Source organism: Zophobas morio, unplaced genomic scaffold (genome assembly GCF_036711695.1).
Source record: "Zophobas morio isolate AGI-343-1 ecotype UQ-CSIRO unplaced genomic scaffold, CSIRO_AGI_Zmor_V1 ptg000031l, whole genome shotgun sequence".
NCBI classification, from domain to species: Eukaryota; Metazoa; Arthropoda; class Insecta; order Coleoptera; family Tenebrionidae; genus Zophobas; species Zophobas morio.
In genome coordinates this window covers 8,375,958-8,403,329 of record NW_026972136.1, presented here as the reverse complement: position 1 = coordinate 8,403,329, position 27,372 = coordinate 8,375,958, and the positions used below count along the sequence as shown (strand labels likewise).

General features: G+C 30.3%; 3 protein-coding genes across 3 annotated transcripts in view; all 3 read right to left on the bottom strand.

Annotated features, from left to right (window-relative positions):
* The window catches only part of LOC135139365 (odorant receptor 4-like), a 146,040-nt gene that overhangs the window by 63,517 nt on the left and 55,151 nt on the right, over positions 1 to 27,372 (bottom strand). The gene's annotated exons all lie outside the window — the stretch shown is intronic.
* On the bottom strand, positions 13,654 to 16,401 carry LOC135139576 (uncharacterized). The gene is made up of 4 exons (XM_064069875.1): positions 15,985 to 16,401; positions 15,598 to 15,702; positions 14,103 to 14,207; positions 13,654 to 13,809 (listed from the first exon to the last, which is right to left on the bottom strand). The coding sequence occupies exons 1-4, from the start codon at positions 16,399 to 16,401 to the stop codon at positions 13,654 to 13,656; spliced, it is 783 nt and encodes a 260-aa protein (XP_063925945.1).
* On the bottom strand, positions 21,493 to 27,222 carry LOC135139575 (odorant receptor 49b-like). The gene is made up of 4 exons (XM_064069874.1): positions 26,639 to 27,222; positions 26,489 to 26,588; positions 26,336 to 26,440; positions 21,493 to 21,522 (listed from the first exon to the last, which is right to left on the bottom strand). Exons 1-4 carry the CDS (start codon positions 27,220 to 27,222, stop codon positions 21,493 to 21,495), a joined length of 819 nt encoding a protein of 272 aa, XP_063925944.1.

Below are 27,372 nucleotides of genomic sequence, written 5' to 3'. Positions count from 1 at the left end.
TTTTTTGGAAAAGCCTAGAAATTTTTATAAAACTTGGAAAAAAATTGTGAATTTATCGAAAAAAAAAAGGTCTAAAAGCACTTATCAGACTTATCAGATAATCAAGCAAATCCAGTGTTTTACGTAAATTATGAAAGCTAATTCTGCACATTCAATTTTTTGTATTATAGTGAAAGATTCCTACCGTACTTCTCGAATTTTCACTAAATTAGATGATCCATTTTTATTTAATGAATTATTTCGTTCAATGTGATGTACAATTTTCCAAAAGAATGTATTAACAAATTTTCAATAGTTGTTATATAATTAATCAATATTTATGTCGATTTATGAACAAAAGATTGTAGTTCAGAAAAAAATTGCACAAAATTAACCGTATTTTCCGTATATATTTTTTGTCGATATTTTTATCGAAGTGAGAAAGAGCTACATACTCGTATATGCACATTGTACATATAATATACAGGGTGATTCAAAGGCACTAACGCAACGGTACCCTACTAAGTTCAGAAGTCCAAGTTCGAGAAAAATTGGGAAACTCTTAACAAGTTTTGAGGATAAAAATTGTTACAAATGGGATGAGTTATAATAACATAATACCATATTATATTGGAAGCTACAAAATTTTGAGATGACGTCATAATTTTTTTGTAGAAACGAACGGACAACTTCTGGTTACAAACATGTATTTAAAAAACCCTTATAACATTGGTAAAAGTAATTTTAAATCCAAATAAATTTATTAAAATAACGTCGTCATTTCCTTAGTGGGGATAAATACATTGAAAATAATATTCACAATATAGCATATAATCTAGTCCTAGTATTTAGGTTTGTTTGCAACGAAGAAAAATACTTATTGTTGACGATAAATAAATTTTAATGAAATTGGCAGTAGTATCTGAAGATTATTTCAGATTAAATAAACTTTGAAGGTCTTCTATATTTGCGTCCAGGATTTTTGAACTTATTTTTTATTTGCTCAGTAAACAACCCTTCAAACCGGACCAAAGAGTTAGTGCACCATTTCTGAATGCTAAAAATTTTTAATAAAACTGCAATAACGTGGCAACATCGCATCAAAATTTCAAAAATGAGCCATGGTTCTAGAATCTAGAACGAGCCTAATCACAGTAGGTAAAGTATTTAACATGTTCCGTTTAAAAAAAAATAAATTGTATGTTACGCTTCAAGGACATTACGTTGTTAAATATAGTGTGCTGTAATTACGGTCCCGATTTTCGAAACAAAATATATATATTTTTGCGAATTTTCCAATACAGAATATTTTCAGTATTAAAAAAAAAATGACGTCGTTTTTAAATTTTAATTTGACACTAGTTATTTTTAACCAGTTCTCTGATTCGTTTTTTGAACTACAATCATACCTTAACTTCTGCTTCGTTTCCAAACCAGCAGTATAAGAATGTTTCCAAAGAGGTGGCCAGTCCGTACATCATAGCTCCATAAATTTCACTACTTTCAAATTTAACCTTAGAAAGTCAAAATTAGAAAGTCTTCTTTCGATGAAACAAACTCACCAGCGTTAAGTGGAACATCGTCAATGCCAAAGACAAAGAACTGAGAACTGTTTGCCAAAAAATGACAATTTCGTACAAATCGTTGGTATTTTCTTTAAAACTACAAGCAACACGAGTCACTTTGAATACTTTACAATATAAAATTACCTCAGGATTTCTTTATGGTGTTTAATACATCGCAGAAATTTTTCGTGAAAATTTGGTCTCCTCAGATTATTCCTTAATTCGTCACACAAAATATCACACTGAGCGCTCACAAAAATAATCAAAGCTACCACAAACATGTCTAAATTAACATCAGCAGTCACAAGAACACTGATGGAAATAATCTGATACAAATAAGTCATTTCTCATTTGATAATACGGTGACGACTTATAATCATATGGAAACCATGCTGGCAGAGTCAGATGATACTCTTTATAAGTCCCATCTATTATTGGAAAAATGAATTCGAGAACCGTAGCGATGAAACAAGAAACGCAAAAAATGGAATAAGCTCCTGTCCAAATGTCCAACTGATTTTGCGCTAAGTTTCTTTGTGTGGTAGTTTTTGGCTGAAATATTGTTGCGTTTGTTTTTTGCATCAGTTCTTTACCTCTAGATATAGTTTTAATGTGGTAGTAAACTTTGATGGGCACTAGTATTTCTGATATTATTAGAAATATCCTGGCTGTGAAAGTTTCTAGATCCGATGTGTTAATTAAAAGGTCCATGATTTGGGTAAAATTCGGACCTATGAAGCACAAGTTTACGCAAAACAGTGTGTATAGTGTGTACCAGTCAAATTTGTATCCTTCGTTATGTTCAGGCCATAGTCCTATCATTTTCAAGGTTCTAAAATTTGTGTAAAATGTGGATTTCCAGTCGAATATTTCCATTTAAGTAAACTTTATTTAACACAAAAAATATATATCGTAATTCTGGAAGGTTTAGTCGACGAAAGTACACTGGTGACTGCACCTTTGAAGAAATTTGTTCCTTTTTAATACTGACACCTCATTACTAATAGATGGAATTTACCCTCGAAACTACTCTGAGACAAATTGCTTCGATTACGTTACCTAAGAATACGCCGTAATGACTACTTTTGTTCGTGATAAAAATTTTAAATTACCCATTTCATTTATATAAGTATTTAAGTAAAGAAAACAGTTGTTAAAAATTTAGTGTTTGAATTTCAGCTGACGTTTCTCTTAGACAGTAATTGTGAAATACGAGGCCAGAGGCTTATAATTAATAAATTAATGAAGACTTAATGAAAGGGTTTAGTTAAGGAATTAGGGCATTAGGTAAGGATTTTAAGGAACGGTAATTAACTTTACTAAACTGTGACAATTGATTCAGAATTAAAATCGTCTCCAGCGATACAGAATGTAAGAGGTAATGTTTCTGTTGTTACAAACATTTTTCTGGTAATATTTTCCAATTTTGGTTTATTTTCAGCTATTCCCATTGGAAATATAAAATTATTAAAAATACCGAAATATGAGGTTTGTAAAATAGATTATTTATAGAATGTTTTCAAATTATAACTGGAAAAAATTAATAACTTTTAAAAAATGTTCTCTTACTTTGTGATATCCAATTTCTTTTTTCTTGAAACATTATTAAAAAATATCCTTATATCATAAATGGTTGAAAAAGGCAAATCAAATCCAATTGATAGAACAACGTTGACAAACTCCTTTGGTAGTGATATAGAACTCTTTTAAGGTCGATTTAGATCTATTTTATTTTATCTTAAAATATAAATTTTAAATTACCTTAATATTTTTGCAAAATTGCTGTCACTCCAAACAAAATCAACTACTGAACTGGTATGTGTTTCGATTTGTGATCAAATGAATGGATTCATTTCAGGAAAGTTTTGGAATCATAAAAATTAGATTTTCGCTTAATAGTTTATACTGGGTGTTTCAGTTTCATAGATTCACCGTCATATCTCAGTTATTTGAGAACACAGAATAACGAAATTTAGAACGATCAATAAACACAAAGAAATTTGAAAAACAAAGACAAGATTATATTCTATTTAGAAATGATATCAGTTTTTTTGGAAAATAGTACTACATTTCGTACTTTGCTCTTTTCAGGTAATGAAATTATTATAGTGGAAGTAATGAATTCGGACACCCGGTAAAGCCATTTTCTATATGTGTTTCCAATTTTCGTAATTTATTTATTTTTTTTTTTAGAGAAGAGTGAGTAAAAATAATATAGACGTCAAAAATTATTCAAGAAATGTAACATGATTGCGCTTAAACTTATGTGAAAGTTTCCAAAAAAATTGCGGTTTACGGTTTCCAAAAAAAGTGTGGTTTACGGTTCACAAAGTACTTGAAACTTTCTTAGGCTGTGTCGATTTTAACATCCAGGGTGTTATTGAAAGGTACGTACAACAAAATGGACAGTTCTTCGCGAAGTCTAAGAAGTCGGAAAAACTTATTTTGTCTTATCAAAATTTTAAGGGGAAAATGAACCCTTATCCAATCTTTTTAGACGCTACTGAAGGATAAATAGGTAAAATTAATTTATTTTAGTAAATCCTAGCAACTGTAACAATAAAACTTTTGTCAAGACTAAATGTTGCTATAGAAACAAAAGATGATCTTTTTATCAGAGGCGTACAACGAATTTGGACATAAATTTTAAAAATTTTTATCTCTAAAAGGAGAACACTTTTACCTGAACTTTTTTTAAATTTTAGCACCCATACTTCGAGACCAACTGACGATTTTATTTTGTACGTACCTTTCAATAACAGGCTGTATATCAACTTTTATTGAAATCCGAATAAATGTGTATAGTACATAAATCTCTATTATAATAAGTGATATATAATTAATAGACAATTGTATACTTAAAACATTTCGACCTTCAGATTATCTGCATGACAAAACCGAGTAATTGCAATATCTAGTAGCTGCTAAGATAAGACTGATTTTGGCTAATGAGATACCTTCTAAAAAAAGAGAGGGTGGGTGGGTGGGGCTAGTAACTGCTAAGATAAAACTGATTTTGGTAATCACATACCCTTTAAGAAAAGAGAGGGTGGGCGGGCGGGGCTAGTACCTGCTATGATAAGACTGATTTTGGCAAATGAGATACCTTCTAAAAAAGGAGAGGGTGGGCGGGTGGGGCTAGTAACTGCTAAGATAAAACTGATTTTGGCAAATGACACCTTCTAAGGAAAGAGAGGGTGGGTGAGCAGGGTTAGTACCTACTAAGAAAAGACTAATTTTCGGTAATGAGGTATCATCTAAGAAAAGAAAGGGCGGGTGGGCGGGCTAGCACCTCTTACGATAAGAGTGATTTTGGCAAATGAGATATCCTCTAAGAAAAAAGAGGGCGGGTGGGTGGGGCTAGTACCTGGTAAGATAAGACTGATTTTAGCAAATGGTGTATTCTCTAATAAATGTAATTAAATTACTATAAGAAAAGACACTAGAGGCTCCAAGGCAAAATTGTTTTAAATAATTTACAAAAAAATTCTCCATGGGCTCCCAAAATAATACACCATTGGTACCCAATAGTCTCCCGAATTAAAAAAAAAGGAACACTGCGGCACTCAAGACTTCTTCAAATTCAAAAAAAGTAAAACACTAAAAGCTCGAAAGATTTTTTTTTAGTTCATCCGGTAACAAAACACCAAATTCCTTTAAATTTATCAAAAAATAAAATACTAGAGGACCTAAAATTAACTGCGAATATTTTAAACGTAGGGTTTTGAAAAATTTTGACAATTTATGGTACGTACTTTGTATATTCTAATTGAAAGGGTGATTAAACATGGTCATGGGCGAGAGAAATATTAATTAAAAGTTTTATTACTAGTTATTGTGATAATGAATGTGTTGTTTAGTTGCTGAACGTAGCAAAAGAACCAATTTTAAAATCATTATAACTCCACCAAAATGTGAGAAGGAGTTTTTTACAATAACACTTTTGATTGAAACATTGTTTTGGTGTAAAAGAAATTTAAATTCAATTTAATTTCAAATTGAAATAGTTTTATACATTAACAAAAGTTAGAGAAATTGTCAAACTCTCACAAAAAAACATACACGGTGTCAAAAAATGAATATCGTAGACAAAAACAAATTAATGTTAAAAATTCTTGTGTCAGATCAGATCGTAGTATATAAAAACGATTTAATTTTTTGTATTACACAATGGTGCAGTTCTAACATAAAAAATTCTAATCTTTCCTTTTTGCAGTAGTTCGCAGCATCGGGTATTTTTCAAAAATAAGACAACGTCATAATTTTGTCAATAAGAATAAAAACTTAATTTTAATAGGTAAGACTAACTGGTATTACAATATTTCTCATGATTCTCGTTTGGGGAGTAACTGTACCTTAAGCTCTGCTTCATTTCCAAACCAACAGTACAAAGCTATTTCCAAAGAGGTGGCCATTCCGCACATCACAGTTCCATAAACTTCACTACTTTCAAATTTAACCTTAGAATTTAGCTGCTTAGAAACGTCTTCATTTATTGCAGTAAACTCACCACCGTTAAGTGAAACATGGTCAACGCCATTGCCAAAGAACTGACAAGGGTTTGCCAAAAAATTACCATTTCGTATGAACTGTTTATCGTTTCTTTAAAACTACAACCAATGGGTTACTTTCAAAACTCCACCTTATAAAAATTACCTCAGGATTGCTTTATGATGCTCGACACACTGCAGAAACTTGCTATGAAAATTAACTAAGATTGTTTTTCAACTCGTCACACAAAATATCACACTGAGCGTTAACAAATATAATCAAAGCTACCACAAACATGTCTAAGATAACATCAGCAGTGGTAAGGAAACTGACAGAAACCGTCTGGTACAGATAAGTTATGTGAAAATAAGGTGACCTTTTAAAATCATACGGGAACCACGCTGGAATAGCTAGACGAAACTCCTTGTAAGTCCCATCAAGGATTGGAAAACTGAATTCGAGAACCGAAGCCATGAAACATGAAGCACAAAAGATCCTAAAAGATGCTTTCCAGATGTTCAACTGATGCTGAGCTAAGTTCCTTTGAGTGACAGTTTTTGGCTGGAATATTGATGCGTTTAATTTTTGCATCAGTTTTTTTCCTTTAGATATATTTTTAATGTGGCAGAAGGCTTTGATTGGTACCATTATTTCTGACAAGGTTAGAAATATCCTGGCCGTAAAAGTTTCTAGATTCGATGTGTTTAGGAAAAGGTCCACGATTTGGGTGAAGTTTGGAGCTAAGAAACATAAATTGACACAAAACAGTGTATATAGGGCATACCAGTCAAATTTGTATCCGTCGTTACTGTCAGGCCACAGTCCTAATATTTTTAACATTTTGAAATTTGGACGAAACGTGGATTTCCAATCGAATATGGCCATTTTAGTTAAAGTTGAAGTAGACGCAAAATATAGGTCAGAGTTTGGGATGGTAGCTACTTTTACTAGGTCGTAATATTTGTTTAATTTCAAGCACTCTGTGTTAATAAATACAGATAATTCCTTGTCTGAAATAACTTTTACTCGACTTGAGTAAGTGTTCCCGAATAACCGATGTGTAAAACTTATCAATTGAAATGTTAACTTACGGACTGGCAGTGCAGTCAATAATTTTCTTTTTTAAAGGGTTGTTTAGTATTAATGAAATGAATATATTCTCGATGGTAGTCGATTTCACAGATAATAACCACTTACGAGAAATAATAGCTACAATAATCACAGAGTTTAAAACAGCATTGAGTGGTCTTTGTCAGTGCCTGAAATGCACATAATTGTATACTATCATGTAAAATTATGACCCGTAATAAATATTAGAAATAATGTACAGTCTATGAGAAAAAGTCATTTTGTGCGACTAAATATCAATAACGTGGAGGCACAATTTATGTCATAATTATCAAAACTAATTTTTTTATCTCGCTTCACTTGTATAAAATGTATCAAAATTTACAGCTAAAGATGTTGTGTCTTAGATATATGATATGTTGCTAATAAAGTGCTGATAAAAGTTGGAGACGGAAACCAAAATTATGACGCGATATTGGACTGGAATTGGGTCCAGTTCCGACAGTGCCCAGCAACAGTTCATTAATGACGATTTTTGAACATACAAAAATGTTCACGTAATTCCCATCTGGCAAAAATTAAAAATTAGTGTTGAGAGAAATAATCACGACTTCTTAATGTAATTATATTTTCGACAGTTGTATGGCGATATTTTTGTTTTTTTTTGGGGTGTCAAAAACAAGAAAATTAAACAAATATTTTGCAATATTTTTTTTTAGTTTTTGGGAGTGCATTTGTACCTTAAGCTCTGCCTCATTTCCAAACCAACAAAAAAAGAAAATTTCTAAAGTGGCCGCCATTCCGTACATCACGGTTCCACAAGCTTCACTAATTTCAAATTTAACCTTATAAAGTCAAAATTAGAAACGTCTTTATTTACTGCAATAAACTCACCAACGTTAAATGGAACATCGTCAACGCCATAGCCAGAGAACTGAGAAAAGTTTGCCAAAAAATAACAATTTCATACGATTCATTCGTATTTTCTTTAAAACTATGAGAAGAAAATGGGGTTATTTTTAAAACACCACACACAAATTTTACCTCAGGATTTCTCTATGATGTTCGATACACAACAGGAGCTTATGGTGAAAATTTGGACTTCTCAGATTGTTTTTTAGTTCTTCGCACAAAATATCACACTGAGCTGTCACAAATATGATCAAAGCTACCATAAACATATCTAGGTTAAAACCGGCAGTTACCAGAATACTGCTGGAGATTATCTGGTACACGTAAGTTATGTGATAATAAGGTGCTGATTTAAAATCATACGGAAACCAAGCTGGTACAGGTAGATTATAGCTTCTGTAGGTACCATCAAGTATTGGAAAACTTAATTGGAAAACTGTAGCCGCCAAACATGAGCCACAAAAAAGCGAAAAAGCTCCTTTCCAAATGTTCAACTGATTCTGAGCTAATTTTCTTTGTGTGGCAGTTTTGGGTTGAAAAATTGTTGCGTTTGTTTTTTGCATCAGTTCTTTGCCTTTAGACATATTTTTAATAAAGAAGTAGACTTTGATTGGCACCATTATTTCTGTTAACGGTAAAAATATCCGGGCTGTGAAACTTTCTAAATCCGACGTGTTGAGAAAAAGGTCCATGATTTGGGTAAAATTCGAGCCTATGAAGCACAAATTTACGCAAAAGAATGTGTAAATTGCGTACCAGTCAAATTTGTATCCGTCGTTACTTTCAGGCCATAGTCCTATCACTTTCAACATTTTTAAATTTGTCTGAAATGTAGATTTCCAGTCGAACATTTCCATTTTAGTTAAATCTAAACTAGTTTGTTTTACACACAAAAATATGTTTAGTCGACTAAAGTACACTTTTGACTGCAGCTTTGAAGCATTTTATTCCTTTTTAATACTGACACCTCATTACTAATAGATGTAATTTACCCTCGAGACTACTCTGAGACAAATTGCGTCGATTATGCTACCAAAGAAATACGCCGTAATGACTACCTTCGTTCGTCATAAAAATTTTAATTCCTCATTTCACGTATTTAAAAAACGCAAGTGGTTAAAAATTTAACGTTTTAATTTCAGCTGACGTTTCTCTTGGGCAGCAATTAAATGACAGGAGGCGCGAAGCTTACAATTAATAAATGAATAAAAAATTAATGAAGGGGTTTACTAGAAGAATTAGGGCAGTAGGTTAGCATTTTACCTAGATGGTTATTTAATTTAAAATTAATAGCATGTCGGGCGATGTTGTTTAATAGATACAGAGTGTTAACCGAAAAGACAAGTCGCCGTCGTTATTCTAGAGATTAGTTCATAATTAGTGGATTTTTAGGTGTGACAGAAATAATTAACAGAAATTATCTGCCTTGTCTGAATAAAATAATAAGGAAATTTTGTTTTAGTGCAACACAATTAATTTGACTTAAGATTTAAATTAAGTTCAAAATTTCTTCAATTTCACCTATGTCAAGAAAAAGCTTTAAAAATAGATAAAACTAGAATCGCTTCAGAAATAAAAATGTTGCCAATTTAAATACGAAGCAAACAAATTTAATTATATTTATCGCTTGTTATCAATGCTAAGTTCTTGATAATTCTACTGAGTGCCCCAGAAAAATACACGTGTACTATTGTTAAGGAAAAAACTTAGTATGTACAAATAAAATATAAAATATACAAAATGAATTTTGCTTGTAATTGTTTCCTAGGGCACTAGTATAGCAAATAAGCTTTTATTTTTGACTATTACCTGAATTGATGAACACACAGTTACATAGACACAAATTCCGGCGTTGAATAGCAATTTAGCGAAATAATTCTTTACCACTTTTTTAAACGAAAATAGATTAAAATTAAAATTTACAGTGACTGGTACATAGTTCTTTTCAGCTGAAACGATATCTTACTGACTGGTAGTGCAGCCAATAATTTTCACTTTTCAACGCTTGTTCAGTATTCATGCAACGAATTTATTCGCCACGGCATAAATTACAGCTTTTATAATACAAGAAATTTATGTGAGTATATTTTTAATAATAAGCACGTGTATCGAGTAATAACTTATTAATAACACAGTTTAAAACAGCATAAAGTGGGTTTTGTCGAAGCCGTGCAATCATACGTATTGGAAATTATACACAATTTGCGACAGAGTTAATTTGTGAGATTAAAAATTAATAAAGCAATGTTCTACCTAGTATTTTTTTGAACGGCAGTTCTTCGAAAATTATAAAATTAGATTTTGCGATGTTTGTTTTGTGGTAACTTCTACAAAGTAAAAACCAAATTGCACAAGTACGAACAACGTAAAATTCATTTAAAGCAGATAATCGACGAGAAAAAATGCCCTCTCAGCAATAATAACAAGCTTTAACTTCAAGTGTTTCTTCATACATCGGAAAAATGAAGAAATCGACAAATTTGTAGAAAATGCTGTCTATTCTAGTTCTAATTACTGAAACGGGCGTTCTCAAAAATTTACTGTTATATGCAAAACAACGACAAACATTTGATGCGACTTGATTCTCATCCTATATGTCCACTAGAAAATTCAAAATATGTTGAGAATTTTGAAAATGTTATAGATTTTTTTTTAATATCGAAGTTGTCAAAAAGTTTAGAAACTTGAAATGTTGCAAAAATGCGATAACCGGAAAATTTCAAAACCCGAAAACATCAAAATTGTAAAAAGTGCTAAAAATGTCTTGTAAATTGCTTAGGTAGAATGATCACTAGTCAAGCTAATTTTATTTTATTTTGTAATTCGATACGTTTCTACAATTTTTCGACTTATAGTTTTGAATACTGAGAAATGGAACAATTGGATGACTGAGAAATCGGAAAACTATACAATACTAAAATTAAAAGTCAAGAAATTTGAAAAACCGAAAAATTGCAAAATCGTAGAATTGAACAAAAGGAAAATTAAAAAATCAAAAGACTCAAGTTGAAAAACTGATCAAACGAAAAATTTAAAGACCTAGTAATTAAAATTGAGAAAATAATTCTATTTACAGGCTGTTTTATTAAAAAAAACTGGCATTCTATATATTAAAACGCAATTTTATATATTTTTAACCCTTCCATTGCAAGAATGTTTCAAAATAATTGGAATAACTTGGCAACGTCGAAATATATACGCCTTATAAACAAAAACATTCTGTATACTTCAAAATAATTTTAGTATGTATATGGTGCTCGAACAATAGTAAGTTATCACTAAATTTTATAAAATAACACACTCATGCATCTGGGGTTTATGAATCCATTTGAGTTTTCACCCTAGACATCCCGTGTTTTGGAAAAAAGTTCAAAATTGTATGACAATATTTCATTATCTCAAAATTATGTTCAATAAATCCTAATAAAAGTATTCAAAATATTACTGTATACTTGTGATTTATTTATATTATATTAAGACCCACCACTGACCCGGAAATGACCGGCATTCAGGCAAGACTTCTATCATTACGGATACTAAGACCAAGTAGTGATATGCATTGATTAGATTATTATTATTATTTATTAATGCATTCAATGTTTTTATAATTACGTATACACGGTGACTCAAAAAAACGAGACATTTAAAAAACAAAAAAAAATGAATCGAAAAATTGAAAAATGGAATAAATGAAAACATTTTAAAATCCACTAATTAAAAAATGGAAAAATTCCAAAATTGTAAAATTGAAAAAGTGAAAAATTAAAAAAATTATAATAATAATTAGACAGATACCTATTGAAAATAAAAACTAGAAAAATTGCAAATCGAAAGATTGAAAAATACAAAATCTGAGAATTTTTTATCGAAAAAAGGAAAATTGGAACCTTTACATTGAAAATCGAAAAATAGAGAAAATAAAAACCGAAAAGAAAAATTGCAAATCTAAAAATTAAAAATTGAAAACTCGAGAACCTTTAAAATCTAAAATTGAAAAATTAAAAAATTGGAAAATTGAAAAACTGGAAAATTCGTTTTTTATTTTCTTCAGTTTTTTTTTTAATACATTTCTCGACATATTTTCAATTAGAATATAAATATAAGTAAAAATCATAGATTTTATAATTATATAAGTCTTCTAGAAAATATATTTCAGCTGTCATTAAAGGCCATACGACTCGTATGTTTTTTTTTTTGCTTTTGATAGATGACATTGACAGCTATTTGACTATAAATACTAAAGACAAAAGATCACTCACTTTAATTTCAACTTCATTTCCAAACCAACAGTATAGAGAAAGTTGTACTGTGATCGCTGTTACGTAAACTAAATGAGAAACACTGGCACTACTCAAAGGATCAACCTTAACGAAGAAACAGTATTAACATAAAAAAATGTGAAAAATTCGGACTTACCAGAGTCAGTTGAAACATAGTCAAGGCAAGAACAACGGTACTAGTAAAAAATTGCCCCAGCACAATCATACTGAAAAATCTGTTACAAGTTTCGGCAAAACTAAAACTTCAGGTGCAGCAAAATAGAAAACCGGAAGTTCCATTAATCTTACATACCGTACCACTAGCCGGTGGTGTCTAACACAATCAATGATTGTTTGATTAAAACTAGATTCACTGTCAAGATTTCTCAAATTATCGCATAAAATATCACACTGAGCTCCAACACACATCATCAAAGCCGCGATCATCGTGTCCATATTTAAATTAGCCACAGTTAGATACCAAATTCCAACCACTTGGTACAGATACGTAATTTCGTAAAATGGAGAAATTTTAGTATTGTGGGGATACCAAGCGGCAAAAGGCAGCCGCTTTTCTTTGACAGAATTATCTAGAAATGGAAAAATCGACCACATGCTTACAGTCGAACCTGCCATGATCCAGAAGGTGACATACATAAATTTCCACGAACTTAGAGCAGGTCGAACCATAAAAATTTGGTTGGAATTTTTTGGTTGAAATATTTTGCTGTTCAACGTTGTCATTAGTTCTTTGAGCAGTCTGACGTTTCGTATGAAAAAATACACCTTCATGGAAGCTAAAACGTCTGTCACTGTGATGAAAATCGTGCCAGCTAGTGCTTCTAGGTTCTTGTATACGAAAAAAATATTTATGATTTGAAAAAAGTTGTGGCCACCCATTATCACAATCGTGGAAATTATTGCGTAGAGGGAGTACGTGTCTCGTTTATAAATTTCGTCACCTTTTGGCCACAATCCTACTAACTGTAGCATTAAAATATTTGTTTTAATTGTGTGTTTCCAGCTGAAATTTTCCATTTGCACTGATTTTGCGTGTTTCTATTTTTAATGTGAAGTCTTAACACAATTACACATACATATTTTAGCACCGTGTGGTAATTTTTTTATGGAAACAAATTAATTTACACGGACTGGTAAACGTTAGTATTCAGCTGATACTAACTTACTGACTGGCAGTTTTAATGGAATGAATTGATTCCTCATAGCAGAAATTATATATTTCCTAATAGTACAGCCAGATATGAGTACATTTTTTTATAATAAGCACTTATATCAAGTAATAACTACTGATCACAGAGTTTAGAACAGCATAAAATGGGTTTTTGTCGATTCCATAAAATGCAAGTAAATGCGTGACTTTATATAAAATTAATACAGTAATGGATATTGAAAGCTGCATAATTTGCAGCAGAGAGTGACTTTGTGAGATTAAAAATTAATGAGAAAATGTTCTGAACCACTGTATTTAGAAAAAAATCGAGCAATGGTAATTCATACCAAGATATTACACTCAGTGGTTACAAAAAAAAGCTTTTGGTATTACCTGCGACAGTACTACAGAACCCAGAAAACGTCAAAAATTCAAACATTGCCAAAATATTTTAAAACGAAAAATACATAAATAAAAATTACAAAAATAAAGTATCAGAAAGTTTAGAAATGCAAAAATGTAAAAGCAGTACAAGATATCGAAACATGAAAGACATCAATATTGTCAAAAATGTGTAAGACGCCTATAGTCTTGATTTCTAAGCCAGTTTTCTGTTGCAAAATATTTAGTAAGGCAAAATTTGTTAGAACATCTTACCTTAACTTCTACTTCATTTCCAAACCAACAGTACATAAAAAGCTGAGCGGTAAGAGCGTTCACGTAAGACAAATGAGTAAAACTCTTAGGACTTACAGGATCCACCTTTCCAAAAAATTACAAATTGGACGTACGAAAAGAAAAAAACACTCACCAAAGTCATTTGAAACATAGTAAACGCAAGGACTACCGTACTAGTGAAAAATTGACCCAGAACTATCATACTAAAAAACAAATATATTGTTGCAGCAAAAAATTACTTTTTTGAGAAAATTCCCTCAATTTGAAAATTCTTGTGATCATGTACCTCGACGAAACTTGGATGTACCAAAATGCTTCAATATCACATCGTCCTTAGGTGCACGAATCAGATTTAAAAAGTAATCCCAACAAAATTAAAAAAAATATAATTCTACACGCAAGTCAATTTTGGTTTTTAGAATGTTGTAACTTTTTATTAAACTGGAAGAAAACAATGGTAGAGATTATCACAAGACAATGGACGGGACACTTTTTCAAAATTGGGTGGTTAAACAACTTAGGTGAACAAAAAATATATGGTGGTTATGGACAACGCACCATATCATTCAGCGCAGTTGGACAACATTTTCTAGTAAAAAAAAGTCAAGTGCAGGAATGGCTGCTTAATCACATGTATGTAGTTGAATTTGAACTAAAATTAATAATCAATGTAACCCGATTGAAATGGCATGGGGGTTTTGTAAGAAGTACTAAAAGAAGCACATATATTTTCAAATTTCATCCAAGGATTAGGGTAAATCTATTCCAAACATGTGGCAAAATTTTTATGGACATTGTGAAGAACTTATTTTGGCAGACTGGAAAAAACTAGGAAAAATTTTTCGTATGAAGACATTCCTCCTTTCATTATTTTGCTAGGTGAATTTGATTCAGAGTCAGAATCAGAAGACGATGACGACTCAAATTGTTCTAGTGAAAAAATCGAAATGGAATAAAATACTGAACCGTAACTTGCCAGAGGATACTTTTTTTTAATTTCAGAAAGGACTATTTTATTATGTTGTATCATATTTTTGACCTGAGGTCGGTTATCTTTCGGATATTGTTCAAACAGCTGTAAAACATACAGTTTGCATTTTGTCTCTTGATGCATGTATTCCAAATTTTGAACACCATCAACTAGAACTAGAATGAAGAGTCCTGAAGCACAAGAAGCGTGCAGAAAAAGTGAAATTTAAGTTTAATTATAATGACTATGAATATTATTAACAGTTTTGATTTTATAAAAAAGGAAATTAAGTTTTGTCAAAAAATTGGTGGAGTTTAATAATGACCAAACTGGAAATGGAAAATTGGAAATGTCAAAAAGCAAACATTTTCAAAGATATTTTAAAACAAAATAAGATGTCAAACCTTCAAATATAGTAAGATTGTCAAAAATATTACATGATCCTCATTAAAATTAGTTTTGTTTTATATTTTACTAAGTTACATTTTGTTTAAACAGTCTTACCTTAATTTCTACTTCATTGCCAAACCAGCAGTACATAAAAAGTTGAGCGGTAAGAGCATTCACGTAAGACAAGTTGGTAAAACTCTCAGGACTCACAGGATCCACCTTTCCAAAAAATTACAAATTTGACACATAGAAAGGAAAAACACTCACCAAAGTCATTTGAAACATAGTAAACGCAAGAACTACTGTGCTAGTGAAAAACTGACCCAGAACTATCATACTAAAAAAATTATTGCAGTCGAGAGCAAATCTAAAAAGGAGAAATTTGACTTATTGAAAATGATTTTTGGATATAAGTAAATACCGCACAATTTTTCTGTGGTGTTTAATACACTGAATCATGTTTTCATTAAAATTGCTTCCAGAATGTAAACCTGATTTTACAGGAATCTTCATTGTTTGTAAATTATTACATAAAATATCACACTGAGCTCCAGTTAAAACCATCAAAGCTGCTATCATCGTGTCCATATTTATATTAGTCACTGTTAAGTACCACATACTGAGGACTTGATAGACGTACGTCAACTCATAGAACGGTGATTTTTTCGAATCGTAAGGATACCAAGCGGCGAAAGGCAATCGTCCTTTTTTGAATGACTTGTCCAAAATTGGAAATATCGTCCAAATAACCACGGTATAACTTGCCATGATTGTGAACGTAATGTACATAATTTTCCACGACTTTAAAGCCGGTTGTACAATATCCAGGTGTTTGGTATGTATCGGTTGGAAGGAATCACTCTTTAAAGTGCTCATAATTTTCCGGCGCAGTTCAACGTTTCTTATAAAAATATACATCTTGATAGAGGCAAGAACATCAGTGACTGTTACAAAAATTGAGTCTGCCAAAGCCTCTAGATCGTTGTAAACGAAGAAAATGTTCATTACCTGGAAAAAGTTGTGGCCGCCCATAATAATAATCGTAGTAAAAATTGTATATAAAGTGTATAAGTTGTATTTTTCGCTTTTCGACCATAGTCCAACTAGGTATAATATAATGATGTTAATTTTTATTGTCGATGTCCAACTGAAAATTTTCATTGTATTGCAAAACGATATACTCGATTTTTTTTTCAGAAGGTTAAAGCTAACGCGGTGACTGTTCAAAGCTCTTTGCGGTAACTAAAACCAGACAAAACTGAGTTGGAAGGATTATTTAATTACCCTAATTACTCTCGACCATTAATTATTAATTTGTAAGTCATTCACGGGAGATAGTTTTTTTAATTTTAAATGGAAATTCGAAGTTTCTAGACAAGTAAAACAATTTTCTAATTATTTTAATTGTAGGCTTTTCACCAGAAATTCAATCAACTGATATGGAAATAATTTTTCGGGGCAGAAAAATAATAATTGGTTATTTTACCTCAGTAAAAGTTGTAATTATAGGTTGAATAGAATTTATAATGAAATTGTTGAGGTGCTGACTATCGAGACCAGTGACTACATGCGTTACGATTACCTGTTCAATTTTTTTTAGAATGTTGATAATCTATTAAGTAATTTTTGTGCTAAAAGCTTTGTATTTTTTTTACTATTTGACCGCAAATATTAAAGAAAATGATCACTCACTTTCGATTCAACTTCATTTCCAAACCAACAATATAGAAAGAGCTGTATAGTGATGGATGTTACGTAACATAAATGGGAAAAACCGGCACCACTCAAAGGATCAACCTTTGCAAAGAACGAATATTAACATAAAGAAGAAAATTAAATCAGACTTACCAGAGTCAGTTGAAACATAGTCAAGGCAATAACAACAGTACTAGTAAAAAATTGCCCCAGAACAATCATGTTGAAAAATCTATTACAATTTTTGGCAAAACTGAAACTTCAGTTGCAGGAAACTAGAAAATTCTATTTATCTTACATACCATATCACTAGTCGGTGGTGTTTAATACACTCGATAATTTTTTGATTAACAGTACATTCAAGATCTAATTGCGTAAAACGACCAAGATTTCTTAAATTATCGCATAAAATCTCACACTGAGTTCCCACATGCATCATCAAACTAGTTATCATCATGTCCATATTGATAGCAGCCACAGAAATATAGGAAATTCCAACCATTTGGTACAGATACGTAATTTCGTAAAGTGGAGATATTTTGACATTGTACGGATACCAAGCGGCAAAAGGCAACCGTTTTGTTTTGACAGAATTATCAAGAAGTGGAAAAATCGCCCATATGCATACCGTCGCACCTCCCGTAATCCAGAAGGTAAAATACATAAATTTCCAGGAATTAAGAGCAGGTCGGACCATATCAATTTGATCCAAATTTTTTGGTTTGAATTCTGTGCTGTTCAAAGTTGTCATGAGCTCTTTGAGTAATCCGATATTTTGTATGAAAAAACACATTTTCATAGAAGCTAAAATGTCTGTTATAGTGATGAAAATCGTTCCAGTTAGAGTCTCTAGGTTGTTGTACACAAAGAAAATGTTCATGATTTGAAAAAAGTTGTGACCACCCACTATAACAATCGTCGAAATGACTGCGTACACTGAATACATGTCTCGTTTATAAATTTTGTCACCTTTGGGCCACAATCCCACTGATTTTAACATTAAAATATTTATTTTAATCGTTTGTTTCCATCTGAAATTTTCCATTTGGAATTATTTTCTTTGTTTTTATTTTCAATGAGTTATCTAAACTGAGCACTATGCGGTCAATTTTCAAAATGAAAGTAAATTAATTCACACTGACCGGTACACCGTAGTCTTCAGCTGAGACGTTTACTTACTGACTGGCAGCATAGTCAATAATTTTCTTTTTGCAACGGTTATTCAGTATTAATGGAATGAATTTATTCCTCACAGCATAAATTACATCCTTTTGTAAAGCTGCATACATACATGAATATTTTTTTTTTATAATAAGTAGTTGTATCAAGTAATAACGTACTAATCACAGAGTTTAAAAGAGTATAAAATGGGTCTTTGACCATTCCGTGAAATGCAAGTAAATGCGTGACTATACAAAATTAATGCAATAATAAATATTGAAAATTATTCGTAATTGGTAATAGAGAGTGAATTTGTGAGATTAAAAATGAATAACACAAGCTTTAGCTGTTATTCTGAACGGCTGCGTTTAGAAAAAAAAATGACGGGATAATTCATGCCAAGATGTTACACTGTTGGTCCTATAACTGTAACAGTATTATTTGAAGATATTGAGACTTAGATAGGTCAAATTAAATACAAATTAAGTTGTATAAATTATTAGGTATACAAAAATGTCCTAGGAGTATGCAGGGGCGGCTTGCTCTATGAGGCATATGAGGCAATGCCTCAGCAATGAATTTGCTCTGTATTATTATTTTTATTAATTCTGACCGATATATTTCTGAACAATAAAATGTTTTTTCTTTTTATATTTTGAGAAATAAATATGAAAAATTATTGTTTTTCTCATTTTGGAAGGTGAGCATTTGCTATCCCGATATTTGAACAATGCCCTCCATGTAGAGCCAGACTCGAACCTTATCTGTATAGTATATGCAAAAGTGATGAAACTTTTTGAGTATTCAACTTTTGGATTTTTCAATTTTTCGATTTTACTTTTTTCGTTCTTTCAGTTTTTCGAAAATTCCTTTTTTAATTTTTGCTTTCTCCAGTATTTTGATTTCAATTTTTAGAGTTTCCAGTTTAATTGTTCGATTTTTAAATTTTGCGTTACTTCATCTTTGGGATTTGCAATTTCTAGATCCAAGAATTTTTCTATTTTTGAATTTTTCGGTTTTTCAATTTCTCGTTTTCCAATTTTTTTGAAATTTCAAATTTAAAATGTTGTTTTTTCAATTTTTCAAATTTTCAGTTTTTCGATTTTTAATTCTTCGTTTTCTGAATTTTTTGATTTACGATTTTGTTTCCAGTTTTAAATTCTTGGATTTTTAGATTTTGCAACTTTTGAATTTTTCAATTATTCAGAATTTCGATTCTTCAACTTTTAACTTAACTGTTTCTAAATTTGTTACTTTTGGATTTTATTTTTTTTTTTTTAATTCAAGTAAAGAAAAATTAAAATATCTACTAATTGAAAAATCGAAAAATCCAGAAAACGAAAAATTGCGGATCTAAAAATTGGAAAAATTGAAAACTACAAAACTTGAAACCGAAAATCGACAAACTGTAAAATTAAATGATTCTAAATCGAAAAAGTTAAAAATCCAAGTAAGAACAAAATAGAAAAACTGAAAAGTTGATAAATTGAAAATTTTAAAAACTTAAAACAAATTCGAAAAATTGCAAATCAAAAAATTGTAGGAGTAATATCTAACAAAATTCCGAAAATCGAGAAATTATATAATCAGGAAATTAAAGAGCAATATAGAAATTTAAAAATCCAAAGTTGTGAAAATTTCAGTTGTATTAAATTCGTTTTTTGTTCATAATTTATAAATTAGAATCTGGCAAAACGAAACAATAAAAAATTGAAAACTAGGAAAACTACAAATAGAAAAAATGAAGACATGAAAAATTGGAAAATCGATTCAAAATTAAAGTTTCCACAAATTGAAAAATTGAGGAAGTGCAAAATTGAAATATCTAAAAATTGCAAATCAAAAATCAGGGAGACCGAAAAATAAAAAATTTGAAAAACAAAAAATTTAAAAAAAATGTGAAATTAAAAAACTAAAAACTGAAAACCATAAGACCTGAAATCGGAAAATTGCAAAATTGAAAAAACAAAAATCTCTGTATGGAAATTTTGAAAATCTAAAAATTAAAAATCGAGAAACTGGAAAATCCAAAAAGGTATAAACGAAAAATTAAAGCATCTAGAAATTTATAAATGGAGCTGTTGTAAATTAAGTTATTCAAAAAATCAAATGTTGATAAAACAAAAATTTTATAAAGAAAACTCAAAAAATTGCAATTCGACACTTTAAAAAATTGCAAAATACAAATTGAATAACTGAGAAGTCATAAAAGGAAAAATCGAATAATTTTTAAAAATCAACACGATATAAATAAACGTGGCGGAAGCAACAACATTCGAATGACACCGATGTGCGTTGTTGCCATTGTTGAATTTAATGCATGCCCTCAATTAAAAATCATAAAGTTAAAAAATTAAAGAAATATATAAAAACTGAAAAACTAAAAACAACAAAATCGTAAAACTGAAAAAACGACAAATTGAAAAATCTAATGTTAAAAGTTCAAAAAATTGTAAAATTGAAAATGTAAAAATAAAAACTAAAAAAATTAGACCCTGAATTTGCCAAACTAAAAATTAAGAAACTAACATTGTAGGTAAGTTCGTTTACAAGATATTCTCAGAGCTAGGAATCATCTTTAACAAAATTTATAGAAATTTATAGAAAACTTGATAATGATATTTTACCGTCGAAATAAAACGAATGATAAACAACAGAAATTGAAACAAATCTTTTCCAAAATTCTTGATATTATAATAATTAATCAAATAAAAATTGATTTTCTGGCATGGAAAAATTACACATTACATGTTTTTTGACTTGCTTAATGTTTCTAAAAGTTAATTTTTTGGGGATTTATTTGTGTAATTTTATCAGTAAAATTCTTTTCGTAAACAAATCGAAAAAAAACTGGTCGAAGGTTATTTCTCAACAGAACTTCCCTCCCCTCGAATCTCGAAGTATAATCCGACAAATCCGGCTTTTTTAAAATATATATAAAATTAGTTTTTACAATAACTAACGGGAAAAATGTCCTCTCAACACTAATAACAAGCTTAAGTCAATTGTATATGTTCATACATTGAAAGAATGTTGCATATAAATTAATTTGATTTGAATGCGTTTGTGTTCTCAAAACAGAGGATTAAAATTATTAAATAAGGCACAATCGAACAACATGTTCTGAATATTACAATTCTTATTATATCATTATTAAATAAATACGTGATACCCCAGCCGCAACTGCGGGAACGGTTATATCCTTAGTGGTAAAACGCTATTATAATGTGTTAATTGTTTTTGGAAAATTTGGACGTTTAGAAAAAAATTAAAGATAGATTCACCATAAGCATAAGAGTATATTTTGTATAACAATTAAATTATTTTAAACTAGAATTCTTTGAAATGGCGTCTTCAAATTGTTGGTGGGAATGGTTAACTATTCACATGATATTCCTAATATACACATAAAATTTGACAACAATCGGTTCAGTAGTTTCAGAGATTACGTGTTTAATAAAAATCAACACAGACGCCAGACAGACGGAAACGGCAGATCACTTTTTCGTACTCTAGGTGTCATGAAGTGTCGAGAAATCATGAACCTGGCAAGTCGCCCGATGGACTCGATTACTATATGAAGTTTTTAAAATTCTCATAAAACGAAAAATAGTTAAAGTGTCGGTAGTTACAAAAAATGTTAGGGTGACAGAAAGTTTAAAAATTTGAAATGATACAGAAGAGTAAAGATCTCCAAAAAAATATATTAAATTACTAAAAATGTGTAAGATGTATTGTCGCTTTGATTTATTTTCAAAGTAATTTCCTGTCCTGTTTTAATAAGTCACAACTTTTATTACAACAGTCTTACCTTAGTTTCGATTTCATTTCCAAACCAGCAGTACATAAAAAGTTGAGCGGTCAGAGCATTCATGTAAGACAAATTAGTAAAACTCTCAGGACTCACGGCATCCAGCTTTCCAAAAAATTACAAATTTGAATCAGAAAAGAAAAAATACTCACCAAAGTCATTTGAAACATAGCAAACGCAAGAACTGCAGTACTGGTAAAAAACTGACATAGAACTATCATACTAAAAAAATTATTGCAGTTAGCAGCAAATCTAAAAACCAGAAACTTGACTTATCGAAAATAACTTTTTGGTAACAAATACCGCACAATATCTCGATGATGTTTAACATATTGTATCATGTTTTCATTAAAATCGCTTCCACTTTGCAATGTGTGCAAATTATTGCATAAAATATCGCACTGCGCTCCAGTTAAAACCATCAAAGCTGCTATCATTGTCTCCATATTTAAATTCGCCACTGTTAAACACCATATACCAAGGACTTGATACACATACGTCAACTCATAAAACGGTGACTTTCTGGAGTCGTATGGATACCAAGCCGCAAAGGGCAAACGACCTCCCTTAAATGAGTCATTCAAAAGTGGAAGTACCGTCCAAATTACCATGGTATAACTAGCCATAATGGAGAATGTGATGTAAATCACTTTCCAGGATTTTAAAGCAGGCTGAACCATTTGTATTTGTGTCGAGTTTCTGGGTTGGAAGGTAACATTCGTTAGGTTTCTCATCAATTTCTTACGTAGTTTGACGTTTCGTATAAAGAAATACATCTTCATGGAAGCAAGAACGTCAGTCACCACGACAAAAATTGTTTCTGTTAAGGCTTCTAGATTATTGTAAACGAAGAAAATGTTCATTGCTTGGAAAAAGTTGTGGCCGCCCATCACAATAATTGTGGTAAAAAATGTATGCAAGGTGTATAGATCATATTTGTCACTTTCAGACCACAACCCAACTAGGTATAACATCACGATATTAATTTTTATGGTCGATGTCCAGTCGAAGATTGTCATTCTCGTCTGAATGAAGTTGTTGCTTGTTTGAAACTACCGCACCGAGTGTTGATTCTAGCACATTTTTTCTTTTAAAGTGTCTTTTATTATTAATGAAATTCGGAATGGCACTTGTAGAAAATTACAACTTTCGTTTCATAAAAAAACATAGATGCAGTAATATGCATTTGCGACTAATAAATAATCAGACACGTAATTACGGGTTTTATGGAAAGCACGGTTAAATTGTTGTAAAAGCTTCTCTTGGGAATAATTAATTGCAGTTAGAATTTTAATATTGCATGTGAGTTGTGTTTTTCAGTGTGAACCAGATTAAATAAATCGTTCTTAAAAATAACGTGACCAATTAGTTTTAGTTTAAATTATAAATCAAATAGCTTTTGATATGACGTGAATGTTTTCAAAGTAAAAATGATTTGTTTACTTGAAAACGTAAATGCTTAACTGGTGTTTTTTCTATACTTGATTTAAATATTGTACTGATTATTTAGGAGCTGCTGAAATTTAATTACATACAAATTTTCACGATTTACTAGCAGATTATATGGACATATATTAACAGTAAAATCTCAATTGATAAAATTTTAGGCAATATTAAAATATTTCTTTAAAACGAAACAAAATCCAACGTATATTTAGTCAAAAATCGTTTGAACACTGCTTCTATATTTTTCTATTTTGTCTGAGGGCCACAGAGTACGTATATTTTTGTATGAATAATAAAATAAAGTGTCTTTAATGTACATGCCATGCTGTTTATAAATATAAACAAAAATTTCTCACCTTAATTTCAACTTTATTTCCGAACCAAAAATGAAGTTTTGTCAGAAAACAACTTGTTGCATTAAAAAAAAAATGAATAAAGTGGAACTGGTAAAATTGTGGAAAATTCCAAAAATATTGGAAGCACCAAAAATACAAAAATTTTAGACAACGATAAATAAAAATAGTAGTTCAGGACTTGAAATGATGCAAAGTAATAAAAACAATGTAAGATGACAGAGCGTCAAAACATCAAGATCCAAGACATTATAACTGGCTCTATAATCAATTTCCCAGTGGTTCGAATGTGATGGTTGGTTGACCATTTCCGAATCACTCTTTAACGCGTTGAAAATTTTCTTACGTAATCCCATTTCTTATAAAAAATTGTAAACGAAGAAAATATTCATCAACTGGAAAAGTTATGATCGTTGTACAAAAAATTGTATACAGTTTTATCTATTTCTTTTTAAAATTTAAAAATTATGTAATGTGTTTAATTATTAATAAAATTATAAAATATTAAAAACAACATTATTAATATTTTCAAAATTGACGAAAAAATTTAGATTGAGATTAATTATTACCTATTTGTTTTTAATCCTAGTATTTAAAAGACTTTTAAATCCTAGGATTAAAAGTGAATGTTGCCTTAGCAGCGCAAGTTTTTTTTCCTAATTACAAAAACGTCTACTTTTAGTGTTGAAATTATCATTAAAATTGTCATGTTTTAAGACGCCTGGAGAAAAAAAAAATTAGCGAAGTTGTTACAAGGAATACTGTTATTACCGTTAAAAATCTACGGTAAAACTTGAAAAAGATTCTGAAGTAGGATGCGATAAACAGCAGAAAAATGAAAATTTAGATATTAGAAAATTCAAGAAAAAAATCGAACGAAATTTAAAGATGTAAAAAATTCATTTTAACACTAACTCATGTACCAACTTTTGTGTTGTGTGCTTGCAATGCGATTTTTATTTATTACAATTTGGTTATAGTGGATTTTGCCTTTAATAATATTCACAATTTCGTTGTCTGTATATTTTATTACACAATATTTAAAAATCTACTTCAATTTCTACTATAGTTTTTTAACGGTAGTACCCATAAATAGTAGTATGCAACTATATTTACACGAAGCAGGTGTTCCGAAATTTTCAGTAAAAAGAAATTTCTTATTACTGAGAATTTTGAAATTGATCTACCACAAACTAGTAGTTAATAAAATGAAATTATTTTTGAAAAATAAAGATAGCCAATAGTAAATTCTTTTCTTTCAATTAAGTATGTTTGAAATCTAACCGTGCGTCAAACAATGCGTAGATACCACATATCTCAGTTAAAATGTTGCATTCGAGTAATGCTCGAATTTAAAATCTTTAATAATAAATAAATAACTTGATTGTTGAAAATTTCAATACATATGAAGTCATAAAACCAAAAACGCAATTTTAGAATTATGAAAATTCAAGAAATAAATCGATATACTTAATATGAAACTTTAATATACAAAAATCGAAAATTGTATGAAAAATTGTATAAAATTCATTTATTAACTTCTTCAAAAATCAGTAGATAACTGACAACAACTGTTATCTCAAAGTGAAACGAAAATTAGACAGCTAAAAAGGCCTTGATTTTCTACATTATTTTGTTTCAAAGTTTAGTTATTTGCAAACTGTTTTAAATGTGTCAACTCAAAATTTTGATGGTGCATTTGTGGATTTTTTTGCACATTCACTGCACATTACTCAATATTAAATCTTGCTAGTATTGAGTTATTTAGAACGATGTTTCATTTTTTTAATTTTTGAATTTTTTCCCGATTATTCTCAATGATAATATAAATATAGCCAAAAATACTAAAGAAGAAGAATTGTATTTCAAATATTCCTGTGAGATGAAAGAAATGTATTATCTAAGTTATAAGTATTGTAAGAAATGAAATAAAATATTAATGTGTATAAAAGTAATTTTTCTTGCATATTTTGCATACATGTTTTTTTTGATATAACTCCGAGCTTTATATCAAAAAAGAAACATCCCAAAATCTAATTTTATAATTTTTCAAAAAGCGAGATCTGTTGAACTTGTATTTCAGGAGCGAGGGACGGTCTGTCGAAATAAACTTCGACACTTTAAACTCGTTGCGGTTAAAAATGACTAAACTGAAAATGGAAAATTGGAATCGTCAAAAATGCGAACATTTTCAAAAATATCATAAAACAATAAAATGTTTACATATCAATAACTTAAAAAAAATAGAGGTGTTAAAAGTTCTCCAAAAAAAAATTAAAAACAAAATAAGATGTCAAACTTTGAAAGATCAACACAAAAACGTTCAGCAATAAAATTATTTTTGTCTTATTTTTTAATTAATTACATTTTGTCTGAACAGTCTTACCTTGACTTCTACTTCATTTCCAAACCAGCAGTACATAAAAAGCTGAGCGGTAAGAGCATTCACGTAAGACAAATGAGTAAAACTTTCAGTACTCACAGGATCCACCTTTCCAAAAAATTACAAATTTGACTCATATAAATAAAAAACACTCACCAAAGTCATTTGAAACATAGTAACCGCAAGAACAACCGTACTAGTAAAAAACTGACCTAGCACTATCATACTAAAAAATTTATTGCAGTCGACAGCAAATCTAAAAAAGAGAAATTTGACTTATTGAAAATAATTTTTACCTATAAATACCGCACAATTTCTCGATGATGTTTAATACATTTTATCAGATTTTCATTAAAGCTGGTTTCAGAAAGGAAACCCGATCTTCTAGAAATGTTCACTGTTTGTAAATTGTTACATAAAATATCACACTGGGCTCCAATTAAAACCATCAAAGCTGCCATCAATGTGTCCATATTTATAGTAACCAATGTTAGATACCACATACCCAGAACTTGATAAACATAAGTCAACTCATAAAACGGCGATTTTTTCGAATCGTATGGATACCAGGCAGCAAAAGGCAAATTTCTTTCTTTAAATGACTTATCCAAAAATGGAAACGTCGTCCAAATTAGCACGGTATAACTCGTCATAACTGAGAATGTGATATACATCCGTTTCCACGTTTTTAAAGCAGGCTGAACTATATGTATTTGTTTTAAATTTTTTGGTTGGAAGGTAGCATTCGTTAAAGTTCTAATAAGTTTCTTGCGAAGTTCTACGTTTCGTATGAAAAAGTAGACCTTAATCCAAGCAAGAATATCAGTCACAGTTATAAAAATGGATTCTGTTAAGGCTTCTAAATTGTCGTACACGAAGAAAATGTTCATTGCTTGGAAAAAGTTGTGGCCACCCATAACAACAATTGTGGTAAAAACTGTATACAAGGTGTATAGACCATATTTATCACTTTTAGACCACAATCCAATTAGGTATAACATCACAATATTAATTTTAATAGTCGATGTCCAGACGAAGGT